This window comes from Littorina saxatilis, linkage group LG5 (assembly GCF_037325665.1).
Source record: "Littorina saxatilis isolate snail1 linkage group LG5, US_GU_Lsax_2.0, whole genome shotgun sequence".
Lineage (NCBI taxonomy): Eukaryota > Metazoa > Mollusca > Gastropoda > Littorinimorpha > Littorinidae > Littorina > Littorina saxatilis.
The window spans coordinates 31,575,518-31,590,198 of record NC_090249.1 but is presented as its reverse complement, the minus strand read 5'-3'; the positions used below and the strand labels follow the sequence as shown (position 1 = coordinate 31,590,198).

The 14,681-nt window shown below is 38.6% G+C and overlaps 1 protein-coding gene across 9 annotated transcripts in view; it reads left to right on the top strand.

The window, feature by feature from the left end:
* Positions 1-1,343: 1,343 nt before the first annotated feature.
* Positions 1,344-14,681, top strand: part of LOC138966863 (stromal membrane-associated protein 2-like) — a 32,741-nt gene continuing 19,403 nt past the window's right edge. For 8 of the 9 annotated variants that reach the window (XM_070339234.1, XM_070339238.1, XM_070339236.1 and 5 more), the window contains exons 1-6: positions 1,344-1,495; positions 4,705-4,838; positions 5,690-5,790; positions 7,493-7,583; positions 13,317-13,385; positions 14,108-14,243. In XM_070339234.1, the coding sequence (XP_070195335.1) occupies positions 1,378-1,495; positions 4,705-4,838; positions 5,690-5,790; positions 7,493-7,583; positions 13,317-13,385; positions 14,108-14,243 (649 nt within the window). In that variant the 5' untranslated portion in view covers positions 1,344-1,377. The remainder of the gene's footprint in view (positions 1,496-4,704; positions 4,839-5,689; positions 5,791-7,492; positions 7,584-13,316; positions 13,386-14,107; positions 14,244-14,681) is intronic. The other variant, XM_070339233.1, reaches the window with a different exon arrangement.

Here is a 14,681-nt window from a genome sequence, read left to right as displayed (position 1 = left end):
TGCCTGCATTAATAATCGCATTAATAAAAACAGAAAACAAAATTTAAAGTCATAATGAATTTGATCATGCTTTTGTATCGTTTCAACACAATACAGACTGCTTCCTGTCCATTTTCCAATGATGAAATCTGCCATATATATTTTGTCCTTATGGATGACATTTTCTCAACAAACTGAATGGTATTAAACTGTACTGAATAAAGTAATGCGATGTTGAAGATGTGTTTATATGCTCTCTCTCTCTCTCTCTCTCTCTCTCTCTCTCTCTCTCTCTCTCTCTCTCTCTCTCTCTCTCTCTCTCTCTCTCTCTCTCTCTCTCTCTCTCTCTCTCTCTCTCTCTCTCTCTCTCTCTCTCTCTCTCTCAATGTTTGACTTTTGCCCTAAGTGCTGTTGCCTTTCTTTCTTGATGTGTACATGTGTGAGCCTGTTTGTGTAGAAAGTCCAAAACTCTCATGCATATTAAAAATGCTCGGTACAACAGTAAATGCCTATTCCAAATGGATGTCTTCTCTCACACATACAAAATATGTAACTTGACAACCCTTTTTATTTCACAAGTCAGTTGGAGTTAAGGTCGAGATTGGAAATCGGGTGGCCTGTGCTTCAAGGACTGATGGGTCTAGGGTCCTTTTCCACATAACTAACTCCTCCTCCTCCTCCAATTAACATCCTCTTGTTGCCCCCTCTCAGACTGACCCACCCCTTGACCGCATGTAGGTGCCACTAAAAGTGGCTACCACAACCCACATGCCTGAGAACAGTAGCAGGTCTTTTCGCAGTCAAATGATAACACCTCCGACCACTAACTAGTTTGCTGTTGCAACAGATGGATAAGGTCACGGAAAAAATATTGGCACTGAAGTCAAGTGTCGTTTTGCACTCAAAACAAAACAAAAGTAAAAGAACATCAAGTGAAATTACAATGATAGAAGAAGAAAAAATAAAGTGATGTGACAGTTATGATGATGAATAATTTCATGAGAGCAGTGGTGCAATTAAGTTCGGTTTCCCGAGGAAGTCTGAAGAATATGAAACATTCAGTTTTTCTCAGACCCTCAGTCACATACGCCACGCCCCCTTTTTCTGCGTGGAAGGTCGACAAATCATACATTATTCCTGGTTTTCTAATGGGTTGTTTCCCTTGAACACGGAAACTCACCTTTTCACGGATTTTCACAACATATACTTATTCTTTATAGCCTATTTTGTTTAAGAAAAATCCTGCACAATTCGTTGTAGGTGTATGTAATCACCAACAGCTTTTAGAGCTAGATAAACACCCCAAAACAAGACAATTGCGTGTGATCCGGAAGTGAATTTAGGGTTATCCTTTCCTGATTTCCTCCCCAAAAGACGAGTCAGCAAGCCAGTGTCAAAATGGCTTTGAGGTCTGAGAAAGATCGAGTCAAGGCTCAACAAGATAAGTTTCAGGCGATATTGTCGGCTCTTCTGAAAGACGAAGATAACAAATATTGTGAAGACTGCGACGCGAAAGGTAGGACATGTGTAGATTTCCGAGATGATTCCATTTTTAGTCGCCGCTGTTAGTGTTAGAGTTAGAGACTGACTTGTCTCATTCTCATGTTTCGTACTCGTAGGTGGTCTCGACAGTCACAAATGAATTAATACAGTAGTTTGAATGGTTGTGACTTTAGAACTGAAAAAAATCACAAATGAAATGAAAGGGCAAGTATCAACAGAAGAATTGAATGTGTTAAGTGTGTTACTGATTGACGGTTTCATGATTTGACAACCAACCTGTAAAGTAATGAAAGCGGAACCTTGAGCAGACAACAAAGGGAAATAATGGGGCCTGTATTAAGGATGTTTCGCTAGTCGTCACTACACTACTTACCCTAGATACAGTGTACAGTCTTACATACATGTGATGTGTGTTTTCCAACCTATTTTATGGGGATTTCACTAAAGAACTTAAAAAACCCATTCCAACATTGGTAACACCTACACTTTGAGTTTCAGTGCTTTTCACAGATATCTTGCTAACAAAGCTGCCTTTACTGAGTGCTAATGCTATCCACAACCCACCGGTGTTTATTCTCTGCATCTGGCACCAGGATATTAATATTACTGTCGATTGTGATGCTGATCTGATCATTTGCATTTAAGGCCAAAAAAAAAAATTGTCTGTTTAGGGTAACATGACCAAAAAAAGTAGGGTCGGTAGGTAGGTAGGTTTTTTTTTGTTTTTTTGTTTTTGTTTGTGTAAATGCTATGTTGGCTGAACATTCACTTCTTATATTTGATGAATACATGTTTCAAAACTAACATATAAATAAAACAGAGAGAAAGGGAGAGAAAGAAACGCCAAATGTCTCTTTTTAGCATTTTTACCTCTTTTTTTTTTTTTTTTTTTTTTTAAATCAAAAAAAAGTTTTTGGGTCGGCGCCAAATCGATGGGGTCGGTCGGGTTACCCTAAACAGACAATTTTTTTTTTTTGGCCTAAGGAAAACGACAACACTGAACAAGGCACATACTCTGATCACTGTGATGACAAGACACCCTTGGGACCAATTAAAGGTGTTTTCACACCAGGCCTATTTTCATCATGATCATCGTCAGTCCATTTACTGAGACAATTGTTGGAAAGGGGGGGGGGGGGGGGGTGCTTAAGGACATAAGACTTAGAGGCATGACAGACACTCTTCTCCAGGCTGTTTTGTTGGTGGCTGTTGTCGGACAAGCTCTTTTCTTCAATAGTTGTCTGCGTGTACATTTGAGTAAGTTAAAAGGCAAAGGGCTAATTGATGTTCTCTTATGGGAGGTGTCCTCTTATCTGAGGGTCTGACATCTCAGGTACCACCGTAGTAATCCATAATCATAAGCCCTCACAAACATTGCAACGCTTTGTAGATTCTCTGTCATATTAATTTTGGTCATAAAGAATGCCTTATTTTTGCCCTGAATCCATTGGCTACAAAGTACAAGTACAACTGCCACGTAAACTTAGTTACTCATTCACATTTGGCATGAAAAGTTTGACACATTTTATTCATTATGAAGCAGTAAACAGCACCATGTGTGAATCGTTTCCTGTCTTTTCATCCAAGAATGAGATGATCAATGAAAATCTTGACGTTGTGTTGCTAATGTTTAAACTTTTAAACCAGTTTCCCTTCTTTTTGGGCAGTTTTTCATTCTCATTTCTGAATACGGGTCACTTTGGACCATCCTCATTGCATGTTCTGTTAGCTTGGCAGTCATGCTGTTGGAGTGTTTTTGTCTGTTAGGTGAACTGATAATGCTTGGAATTCTCTTGATCTTGTCAATGCTCAGTCAGTGTGACAGCTGCATGAGCTAACTGCTCTTGTAACATGAGAGAAAATGAATTGTTAAAACTACACCTCTGGTCAAAGCAAATTTTGATCATTTGCGTCAATGTAGACTGGAAAGTGATGACATGTCAAGAGTGAAATTAATGCTCAGTCTTTGTTTGGCCTCAGCAGAGGTTTAGTTTTATATTGACTTTTTTTGGTCAATTGCTGACTTAGGAAGAGCTGAATGATTTTGTCAACACCTTTACTGGTGATAAGTATGAGTGACCAATGTGTTAGCACCTATCACAAAGAAATACATGTATATTTATAAGTTCACTATTCTGAGTAAAAGACACACATCCCTGAAAATTCAGGAGGTTGTGCAGTGTAGCATGGAAAAAAAAGTTACTCAGGCGGTGCATCATTTATTCTAGTATCTTTTCTATTCTGAAATCGCTATCCACAGAGTCGGTGTGTATCCGGTACTGGCTGTTCCTTACATTGCTTGATGCTGCACAAAGTCTTTTCCCGGCATTCTCGATAACCTTCATTCTGCAGGATTCACCTCCGATGGCTCGATTGAACAGATTTTTGTAAAAACAGTGTTGAAAAGAGTGAAAACAAGTAGATCTATATCAACTGTTCCCATTTGGTTGTGGCCTTCTGGTAATAGGTCTAGATATGCAGTGGTCCCTGCGATGTCAGGTCTCCCTGCTGAGAGGACACCTCCCAGGGAAGCCTGATATTAATCAGGGCCAAGTCGACTTCACAAAGCTTGCTGCACCAAGCTTAGGCACACAATATTTGGTGAAAAGACTTTGTGGAATCTTTGTGAAGTCAACTTTGAGCTCAATTAAGAAGAGCCTTATAAAGGACACTCCAAGCTGTCCTTTCATCTATTTACTTTAACTGAAGAATCCCTCACAAGAAAAGCCCACCTACCGTTTAGGGACACTTTTGTCTGTCCTTTTAACACAGGTATGACTGTCAACAAAATCAGCGGACACCACTGCAGAATGTAGATAAAAATAGGGATGGAGGCTGCAGCAAAATGTTTTCAGGCTTACCTCTGTCAAACAGATGAAGGTCACACATGTAAAAGGAGCTTAGAAATAACCTTTTGTGTCTGTGAGTCACAGCGTGAGCATGAACCCAACTGAAACCACAGAAATGTGCTGTTTGTTCACATTTTTAATTTTGTATTTACAGCTTCAATGGTCAACTTTTTCAGCCTTTTTGTATCAGACTGTGAGTGTTAAGTAGTAATGTTACTACAGTGTCACCATATATGATACTGATTGCGATTTTTAAATGTGGGTGTGTGTGCTCGTGTGTGATACATGTGTATGTGTGTGTGCATGCATAACAGCGAGACAAATCACTTCGGTGTCTTTTTTCTGAAGTCCTGTTTTTTGTGGGGTTTTTTAGGGCCAAGATGGGCGGCATGGAACCTTGGAATATTTTTATGTATTCGCTGTGCTGGCATACACCGCAATCTGGGTGTTCACATCTCAAGAGTCAAGTCTGTCAACCTGGACTCCTGGACACCTGAACAAATTGCTGTACGTACTTTTCCCTGTTTTTTCTCTGTGTCTCTCTGTCTTGCTGTCTGACTGTCTCACTCACAGACTGTGAGGGCATCTCTGTCTCTCTCTGTCTGTCTATCTATGCTTATTCTTGTTACCCTCGAAAAATAAAGAATTGTCAATGTCTGTCTCCTTCTCTCTGCTCTCTCTGATCTGTATTGTGGTTAAATCTATAGATTGCTTGTACATTTACATGTGCTGATAAAAGGTTTAATGCAGCTGAGTCTTTTGTAGGTATCACTATCATGGTTTTAACAGCTATTATAGTCATAATAGCACTTAGAATTTCTGAGTATGTAATTGAAATTTGCACCTGTCAGCACCAACAGGTTCATGTACAATGATGTTGCATAAAGCTGTTTTGAACATTTTGCTGTAATTTAAATTGAGACTGCACTGAGGTAAATGTGTTGGTCCCTCCTCATTGACAGTGTGTTTGCATAATGACTTTTTACTTTTTATGACGGTCATAATGACTTTTCTTTTTATGATGGTCAGTTTCTTTTTTTCTGTTGATAACTCACAGTTTCTTTTTTTTTCTGTTGAGGACATTCACACACTCTGTCATACTTTAAATAACACTCACAGTTTCTGTTTCTTTGTTGATAACACTCACAGCTTGTGGTTCTCTGTTGATAACGCTCGCAATTTCTGTTTCTTTGTTAACATTCACGGTTTCGGTTTCTTTGTTAACACTCACGGTTTCGGTTTCTCTGTTGATGACACTCACACTTTCTTTTTTCTCCCACATATAATAACTTTCACACTTTCTTTTTTTCTGCTGAAAACACTCGCACTTTTGATAACAGTCTCTGTTTCTTTTGCAGATGATGCAAGAGATCGGGAACAGCAGAGCGCGTGCTGTGTACGAAGCCAACGTGCCAGACTCTTTCCGTCGACCTCAGACTGATTCGTATCCCAAAACAAAGTAACATATACTGTACATGTGCTGTTCAGGTGACCAGCAAAACCATCAATTATTGCGCTGCTGGTTACTTTTTTTGCAGAGGTTGTCTTTTACAGTGGAACCCACCTTTTATGAACCCTCTGTTTTTAGACTTCCCCTCTTTTAGCACCATGTTTTCTTAACATATTTTTAGGACTATAAGGTGCAACCCCCACTTTTAAGGTTAAACTGAGAAAAAATCCACACAAAAGGTTCTTCTGGCATTGGGCCCAAGCCAAATGAAATACAGAGTGGAAATATATGGTTGTTCCGGGATGTGCGGCAAGAACAAAGCCTCTGCACTTTAATAGCTGGTTGGCCTTGTGACTAGCTTGGGTCAATTACCCATATTTTCAGCTGAGACCAGCTGCCTGTATTTGTTTCCTCGTATAGCGATTTGGGTACACGTGTACTTTTCTTTAGTCATACACAGGGCGATAACGCTCAATACTGGGCACAGGGGTCCAATTTGAGGAAAAAGTTGCGCCTTATAGTCCCGAAAGTAAGGTAGATTTTCTGTTGATAACCTGTGTAAATTTATCCCCCTCCAGTTGAAGACCTCCTTTCCTCAGATTTTCTGTGGTCTTAAAAGCAGGATACTGCTTTATGTACGAATCATCTAGTATCTAAAATGAGGAAAATACACTTTGTAGATGTCGGCAGCATGTTTGATTTTGTGCTCACCTGAGTAATCTGTGAGCCGTATTGATGATCATTGTTCGTCTGAATGGACAGTCGGACGGCCATGGAGCTGGAGGCTTTCCGTCCTGCCGTGAACAAACTCTTAACGTTAAGGTTTTCTCACATGTTTTTGAAGCAACAGCTGTGAACCTGTGCATGACCTCCTAACATGACCCAAGTTTGGTTGACCTCATCAAATTTCAATGTCCTGGCGAGGTCAAGTTAAAAACTTAACAATTAGCTTTTCTGAGATGTATTTCAGGGTCACAGCTGGGTCAAGTCTAGGTCAGAAAATGGAAAATTATCCATTTCTTCAACGTTTTTGGAACTAAAGCTTTGAAACTACTTAGGAACGATGCCAGTGGGCTCCGTAGCAACTGAGTAGACTTTGTTTCTAGGGGTTGTCACACAACACGCAAATATTCCTCATTTTATCCCCTTTTTGCTTTAGATTAGAATCCCAAAATTGATTCTGATAGTTTATACACACTTTACTTTGTAACACTATGTAGTACTAGTTTGTAAAATAACCTGTATTGCATATTTTATGATAAACAGTTCAATGGAGTAAGGATATTTTTATTTTTCTCCTCTACAACTCAACACATGTTCAGATTACAGCAGTTAGTGGCTGGAATACTTAGCAGTAGATGCATACATATTTTGCCTGTACCTTTGACAAAGTGCTTGAGATAATTTAATTAAAGTGAGCATACCCACACTCAAAGCTGAGTTTCTAGGTACATACAAAATGAAAGTTGTGAAAGAAACAAATGAAAGTCAGCAGAGACTTTCTTCCGAGATTAAAAAAATTTGTTAGCAGAAAAAAAGAGAGAGCATACTATCATGTACATGGAGAAAATCAGGCATAAAGCGTCTTGACCGTGATAGGCATGAGAATTTGCTTGTTTTGTTGGTATTATTTTCTGGGCGGCTGCTCTCAGAATTTCTGATTACATTGAAAGTCACACTTGCATTTCCATTTCCTTGACTGGTGATTCAGAGCTCTGGAGGCATTCATCCGAGCTAAGTATGAACAGAAGAAGTACATTGCCCGAGAGTGGGTGCCCCCCAAGCCTGTTATTCCTAAGGAGGTTAGTATTTTTACACTTTGTTCCCTTGCACTGTCATGCTTCAAGAAATATTTTTTCATTTCTTTCGTTACACTTTCCAAATTCAGCAGTGAATTAATTTTGTTTCTGCTTTTTACATTCAGTAAAAGATTTATGTAATATTAATGCCGTACATTCTTCTTAATGCTACTAATAGATTTTTTTTTTTATTGCACTTCAGCTTTCTCTTTCAGGGTAAAGTCGACTAAAATATATTTAATTTAGCAGTTGATGTGATTATTCCTGTTGACTTTCGGCTTATTTGTTTGTGCTTGATGCATAATTAGTGCCATTTGAACACTTTAATACCTTTGATTTGACTTTTCTCTGTGGGTTTGAATGTTGTTCTTGTTCTCAGTAATATGTATAATAAAGATCTTCTTTCCAGAATATGCAGTTGATGGATTTATTATGCGAACAAAGAGTTTTTATGATCCTGCTCTTACAAGAAAAGGAGCATGATACAAAGTTATAATTCTTTTCTCTCCAAAAGAATCATTCTTGACTCATTTGCAGGTACATATATAGTCACTGTGCCTTTCTAAATGCAATTTAAATAATTTTATTTTAGCTGTATCCATTTCTTTACTAATTCGAACGACTGTTAAAATAATCATTTAAGAATCAGTTTAATTGTGCTGTGAACCTCGTTAAAAAATGTTGTTAAAGGAAGAACATTTTTTGGGAACAAGTTGAAAGTGCTGAGTATGTCTGTGAATTTTTCAGTTGCGTTCAAAGCAGTCAAAACAAGGTGTAAGTGTAATGATTTGTGTATCACACTCATACTCATAGGCCTGTCGTGAAATAATTGTCTGTGTGTAGGTTACACTTCACATATAAATATAGGCAGGTTTGTACAGACTGTTTTACTGCTCCGGCTGGTTGGAGGTTACTAATCAGTTGTGTAATCACCTTTTCTTATTGTTATAGTATATGTTGGAGGTAAGAACATTATCATATATTCTTGCATTTGTGGTTCAGTGGAATTTGGCGGAATGGGGATTGGTAATGGTAGCAACTACATGAATTTTGTTTTTAATTCTGTGCATGAAAACATGGAAAGTCTGCAATGATAAGCTTTCTTACTTGTATACATTGTGAGTTTTGTAAACGTTTCAACTGCATGTTTGGGAGATAATTATAATGTAAAAGATTGGCACTCTTATCGATCTGCAACCCTTTTGGTTTGAAATGTGTAACCTAAATCATATGATGGTTGCAGTGAATGCATTTGAGAACTCATCGTTTGTTCACATTTGGAATGTGTGAATTTGAGGAAGCTTGTAGACTTACTTTCATCACTTTGTTTTCTTTTTCGTACATTTTTTTTTTATCATTAAAAGCACACTCCTTTCACCCTTAAACAGCTCGGCTCACTATCTCAGATCTGTCCAGGCTTTTACATGGGATAAGACCATCCCTCCACTTGGGCACACACCAATAATGAACAGCCTTGGGGCGCTGGGTACACAGTAGGATTTAAAAAAAAAAGTCAATATCATTGCCAATATGAGGCTTATATCGCGCGTATTCCGTGGGTACAGTTCTAAGCGCAGGGATTTATTTTTATTTTTTATTTTTATTTTTATGCAATTTATATCGCGCACATATTCAAGGCGCAGGGATTTATTTATGCCGTGTGAGATGGAATTATTTTACACAATACATCACGCATTCACATCGGCCAGCAGATTGCAGCCATTTCGGCGCATATCCTACTTTTCACGGCCTATTATTCCAAGTCACACGGGTATTTTGGTGGACATTTTTATCTATGCCTATACAATTTTGCCAGGAAAGACCCTTTTGTCAATCGTGGGATCTTTAACGTGCACACCCCAATGTAGTGTACACGAAGGGACCTCGGTTTTTCGTCTCATCCGAAGGGACCTCGGTTTTTCGTCTCATCCGAAAGACTAGCACTTGAACCCACCACCTAGGTTAGGAAAGCGGGGAGAAAATTGCTAACGCCCTGACCCAGAGTCGAACTCGCAACCTCTCGCTTCCGAGCGCAAGTGCGTTACCACTCGGCCACCCAGTCCAAATGTATTTGATGAAAGCCACTAGTTGCTTTTGATAACGTTTTTCATTAAAAAAAAGATCAACCCAGCAGTCAGGGCGTTGATGTTTTGGTATGTGTCCAAGTGGTGGGATGGTCTTATCCCATGTAAAAGTCTGGCCAGATCTGAGATGGTGTGGTGTATTGTTTACACGGGAAGTACTGTGATTGAGCACTGAGTCAGATCTGTATTGGTTTGCTCTTGTTATACCTAAACATGTGATTAGAATAAAACTTTGGTGCAATCCAGGTTCCAGATTAAATTGACAGTTATGCTTTTGAGGCAAAATCATAAGTTGAATTTTTCTTTTCGTGTAAAATACGTTATGTTAATGTTACTGGTGAAACAATCTTTTCACCTTGGAGTACCTTTTAGTCATGAAGCTATACATAACATCTCTGTCTTTCTCTTGCACTCTCTCTCTCTTTTTCTCTTCCCCTATCTGTGTCCCCCTCCAGACTACTACTTCCCTGACCCTATAGTTTTTCTTTTAATCTTTTTCTTCTATTACTTCAGCATTTTTGCTTTGGTATTTTTTTGTTTTTGAAGCACTTTAGAGAGACAGAGAGGGGAGATATGGGGGGGGGGCAGAGAGACAGAAAGACATGTCAAATAGTAGGAAAGAGAGCAAGCACATTCTATCATGGCAGTTTGGTTTTAGTTTTCCACTTGAAATATACTGCTTTTGTTTGTTTGTGTGTGTGTGTGTAAGACTAAGTGTGTGTGTGTGTGTGTGTGTGTAAGACTAAGAGAGAGAGAGATGGCCTATTTGTTCTTCGCTGGGAGTATGCAGTGGTTGACGACCCTGGCAAAGACATTGCAGTTTGCACTTCTACTTGATTTGTTTCTTATTGTTTCTTGTCTCGAGAACCCAGATGGTCATGTGAGACTGATTCAGAGAGAAAGAGAGGGGGGGGGGGGGGGAGACAGAGAGAGAGAGAGCAATTGCAGGTTGCATTTGTTTTCTTTTCAGTTGTTTTTTCTTCTGTCGACCTCTTTGGAAATATTTCTCTGGACTTCTGCTACTCTTCTGTGCATATACAATATGTAATTTTGCCATGTTTCTTTAGTGTGTGGTGAAAATTGGTTTAAATCATGTGTTCGATTTGACACCTTCAGTAATGAAAAAAAAAAGGTTTATTATTTAATTATATTATCTCTTTTGTCATGTTCTGTTCTCAAACTTATTATTTATAAATTCATTCATTCATTCATATATATTTATTTATTTATTCATATATTTATTTACTAGAGGAATACCCGGCTTCGCCGGGGTGAATCGCGAGACAGAGACAGACAGCGTGGCGGTTCACCACAATCACCTTTGAAGGCGAAGTCCTGTCAAACGGGATTGAGAATTTTAGAGCTTATTTCTTAGCCCTATATTATCTGTTGTGGCTTCTCAAACAGACAGACAAAAGCTGCTAGACCCCATCACAAACAGAACTCTATAATCCACAGGTGTTGCTTACACACACACACACAAACACACACACACACACACAGAAGCCGTATATATATATGTATATCTATAAATATATAGAGATAGGTGACAGTGTATTTTTCGCGTGGCTATAAATTGATTCGACCTTTTCACTTTGACAGTAAGAACAACTTACGGGTGCAAGGGAAGCGTTCTGGACAGCGCAGTGACATTCTAAAAATAGTAACGTAGAAACGGGAATATGGATTGAAGCCACGCGAAGGAAAGGAGATAAACGGGGTGAATCGCGAGACAGAGACAGACAGCGTGGCGGTTCACCACAATCACCTTTGAAGGCGAAGTCCTGTCAAACGGGATTGAGAATTTTAGAGCTATTTCTTAGCCCTATATTATCTGTTCTGGCTTCTCAAATGCCAGAACATACAGACAGACAAAAGCCGCTAGACCCCATCACAAACAGAACTCTATAATCCACAGGTGTTGCTTACACACACACACAAACACACACACACAAACACACACACACACAGAGAAGCCGTATATATATATGTATATCTATATCTATAAATATATAGAGATAGGTGACAGTGTATTTTTCGCGTGGCTATAAATTGATTCGACCTTTTCACTTTGACAGTAAGAACAACTTACGGGTGCAAGGGAAGCGTTCTGGACAGCGCAGTGACATTCTAAAAATAGTAACGTAGACTGAAACGGGAATATGGATTGAAGCCACACGAAGGAAGGGAGATAAACGCAAAACACTGGAGAAGATAAGGAAGAGTTACTGGGAATGGTGAAATGAACAGAAAAACCAAAATCGGTTCAGCGCTGCGCGCTGAGAGCACGTGTTGAAATATCTCATCGATGATATTGTGTCCGGGGTGTAGCTGAATACGGTGTCCAAATTTGAAAAAGATCCACCCAGAACTTTGGCGTTGTGATGTGGTCTAGCGGCTTTGGTGTGTCGGTATGGGGGCCCGGGTAGCTGAGGTGGAACCAAAATCGGTTCAGCGCTGCGCGCTGAGAGCACGTGTTGAAATATCGACCAGGTTGTGTCCTGTCCCGGGTGTACCTGAATATGCCCACCAAATTTGAAGCAGATCCATCGAGAACTTTGGCCGTGCATCGCGCGCACACACACACACACACAGACAGACAGACACAAGTCGTATATATATATAGATGTTTTTTTATTTATTTATTTTTTATTTATACATGTATTTAGTTATCCAATTGGTTAGTTATCCATTTTGTTATTCATCCATTTATTTATTTAGTTGGCAGGTTGCTGGAAATGCTTATTTTTTCTTGTTGTTCATGCCACTCCCTTTTTAGGTAACTGGCAATGATAAGGGTGTCTGCAGACTTGATATTGTGTGTGTGTGTGTGTTATATTATAGTTACAACTTGCAGTCTCCAGCATGCTAGCAGTGCTAACTATAGTCTGTATTGCCATAACTGGTTAAAAGAAAGGAATGTTTCTTGTCTTGCAGCAAAGCATGGATTCATCAGTTTCATAATCAGTTTAAATCCTAAACAGATAAGCTACTTATGTTCCAAAATCAAGAATAAAAAAAGGTTAGTTAGTGGAATGAAATTAGTTAAAGACATTTATTATCTTTTATATATTTATTTATTCATTTATTTATTTGTTTGTTTATTTACTATTGTATAATAAACTGAGTGCTTCATTTTGTCTACAATAAAACATTCCAATAGTCAACATATACAAAAATGCATATACATGTACAAACACAGAAGCAAGAATCTTTTGGGCAGATGTTTAATGTTAATTGAAAGGGCAAGATTCTTTCATTTCAAATAAGAAGTCTTTGCAGTGAAAAAAAAAAATCTCAAGCTTTCAAGTTGGACATGTCTGTTGTTTCATGCAGAGGCAGTTCTCGTTAAAGAGATAGAGGGAGGGAGGTAGTGTGAATATGTGTGTACATGTATAAATCTCACGTCTCTGAAATGTGATCTTCAACAAATTATTTTGGTATATTTTGAGGTACGGTATGTATTTTGTTGATGCATGTGCTTTTGTATTAATTATGGTTCAGCAGATGATTACAACAAATCTCTTTGCAGTACAATGTATAAATGTTGATACTTATTACAGGATCAGCATAATGGTAAACGAAGATTGTTTTCTTCTGGGGTCCAGATTTCCTAATGAGAAATCTCACATTGCTTGTCTTTCTGTTGCAGTTTTTTGAAGATGACAAAGCAGACAAGAAGAAGACACGCAACAAACCTCCATCAAATATATCTCTGAGTGTAGGTGTCCTTTTTCTGCTTATACCTATACTGTGTTAGCTCTTGTGTGTTGGCAAGTTTTGCAAAATGTTTGGACTTAAAGGTTTTTCTGAATATTACGTTTCACATGTTGTTGCTGTAACGGTGCATCAAAATGAGATGTTGAGAATTTTTAGCAAGACAGCTCACTGGCCTTTTTCTGGAAGGGATTTTTGTGATAGATTAATACTTGGACATATCTCTACATTCTTAAAAAAATATTAGTCAAATTTACCAAGGAACATTCTATTGTGTTTACTTGTCGCATAGGAAAGGGGGAGTGGGGAGGGACCAAATCAAAAGAAGGCATCTATTGTATGGTGTAGTCTGGTACTTTGAGCCAGAGTTAAAACAGTTTGAACCTATTGTTAGTATGACTGTCAATGACTGAGCAGCATAATTTGTTTCCACCAATTTGTGGAATTCAAGTATTTTCAACGCTTGAGAGATTCTTTAGATCTCCAGATTGCACAATTTTGTATCATTTTTTTAATGTTGAGGGGGGGGGGGGGGGGGGGGGTATGTTATACTTATTGTGATGCTTTCGGGCTTTGTTTGTTTTTAGAATTCCATAATCTCATGCCCTTCTCTGGGAATGGAGACTTTAGAAGATGACGAGGTATGTTTGCAAGAGGCGGAATGTAATCCAAGCCCCATCTGAGTGCAAGTTGCATGAGTCACCCAGTCATATTTCTATATTACAGGGTCCGCCATTAACACAGACCACTAGCTCCACAGAGGCCAAAGCCAGTGCCAAACCCGCTGTTGCAGCTGAACCAAAGCCGGCACAGCCACCGCCACCCAAGCCAAAATCTGGCAGTGACGATTTACTGGGACTAGGTATGCTTTTTTTTTTAACTTGTTTCTTTGTTAGTTTCATTGTTGTTGGGTTTTGTGTGTGTGTGTGTGTGAATTTTGTTCTTGTTGTTTATGTTTGATAGACTTTTATTTAACATTTTTTAATGTTGTTGTTTTTAATTACTGGTGAACCCTGTTGTTGATTTCGTTTTAGTTTTAGAATGTTCAGTGAGACTACCATACATGTATTGCACAAAATTACTGGTAATGTTCTGTTAATTCATGTATATGCTACCTAGAAGCGAGTAGCCAGTAGCAGAAGCACATTTTGCCATATAAAAGTAAAAATGCTATATCTTTGCTAGTAGTTTTTGTATTTAATATTATGATCCTTTGTTTCTGTTATTGCTTTAGATTTTGATGTATACAGCTGTACAAATTTATGCTTCATGTTTTGTATGTGTTTGTGATGTGCCTCAT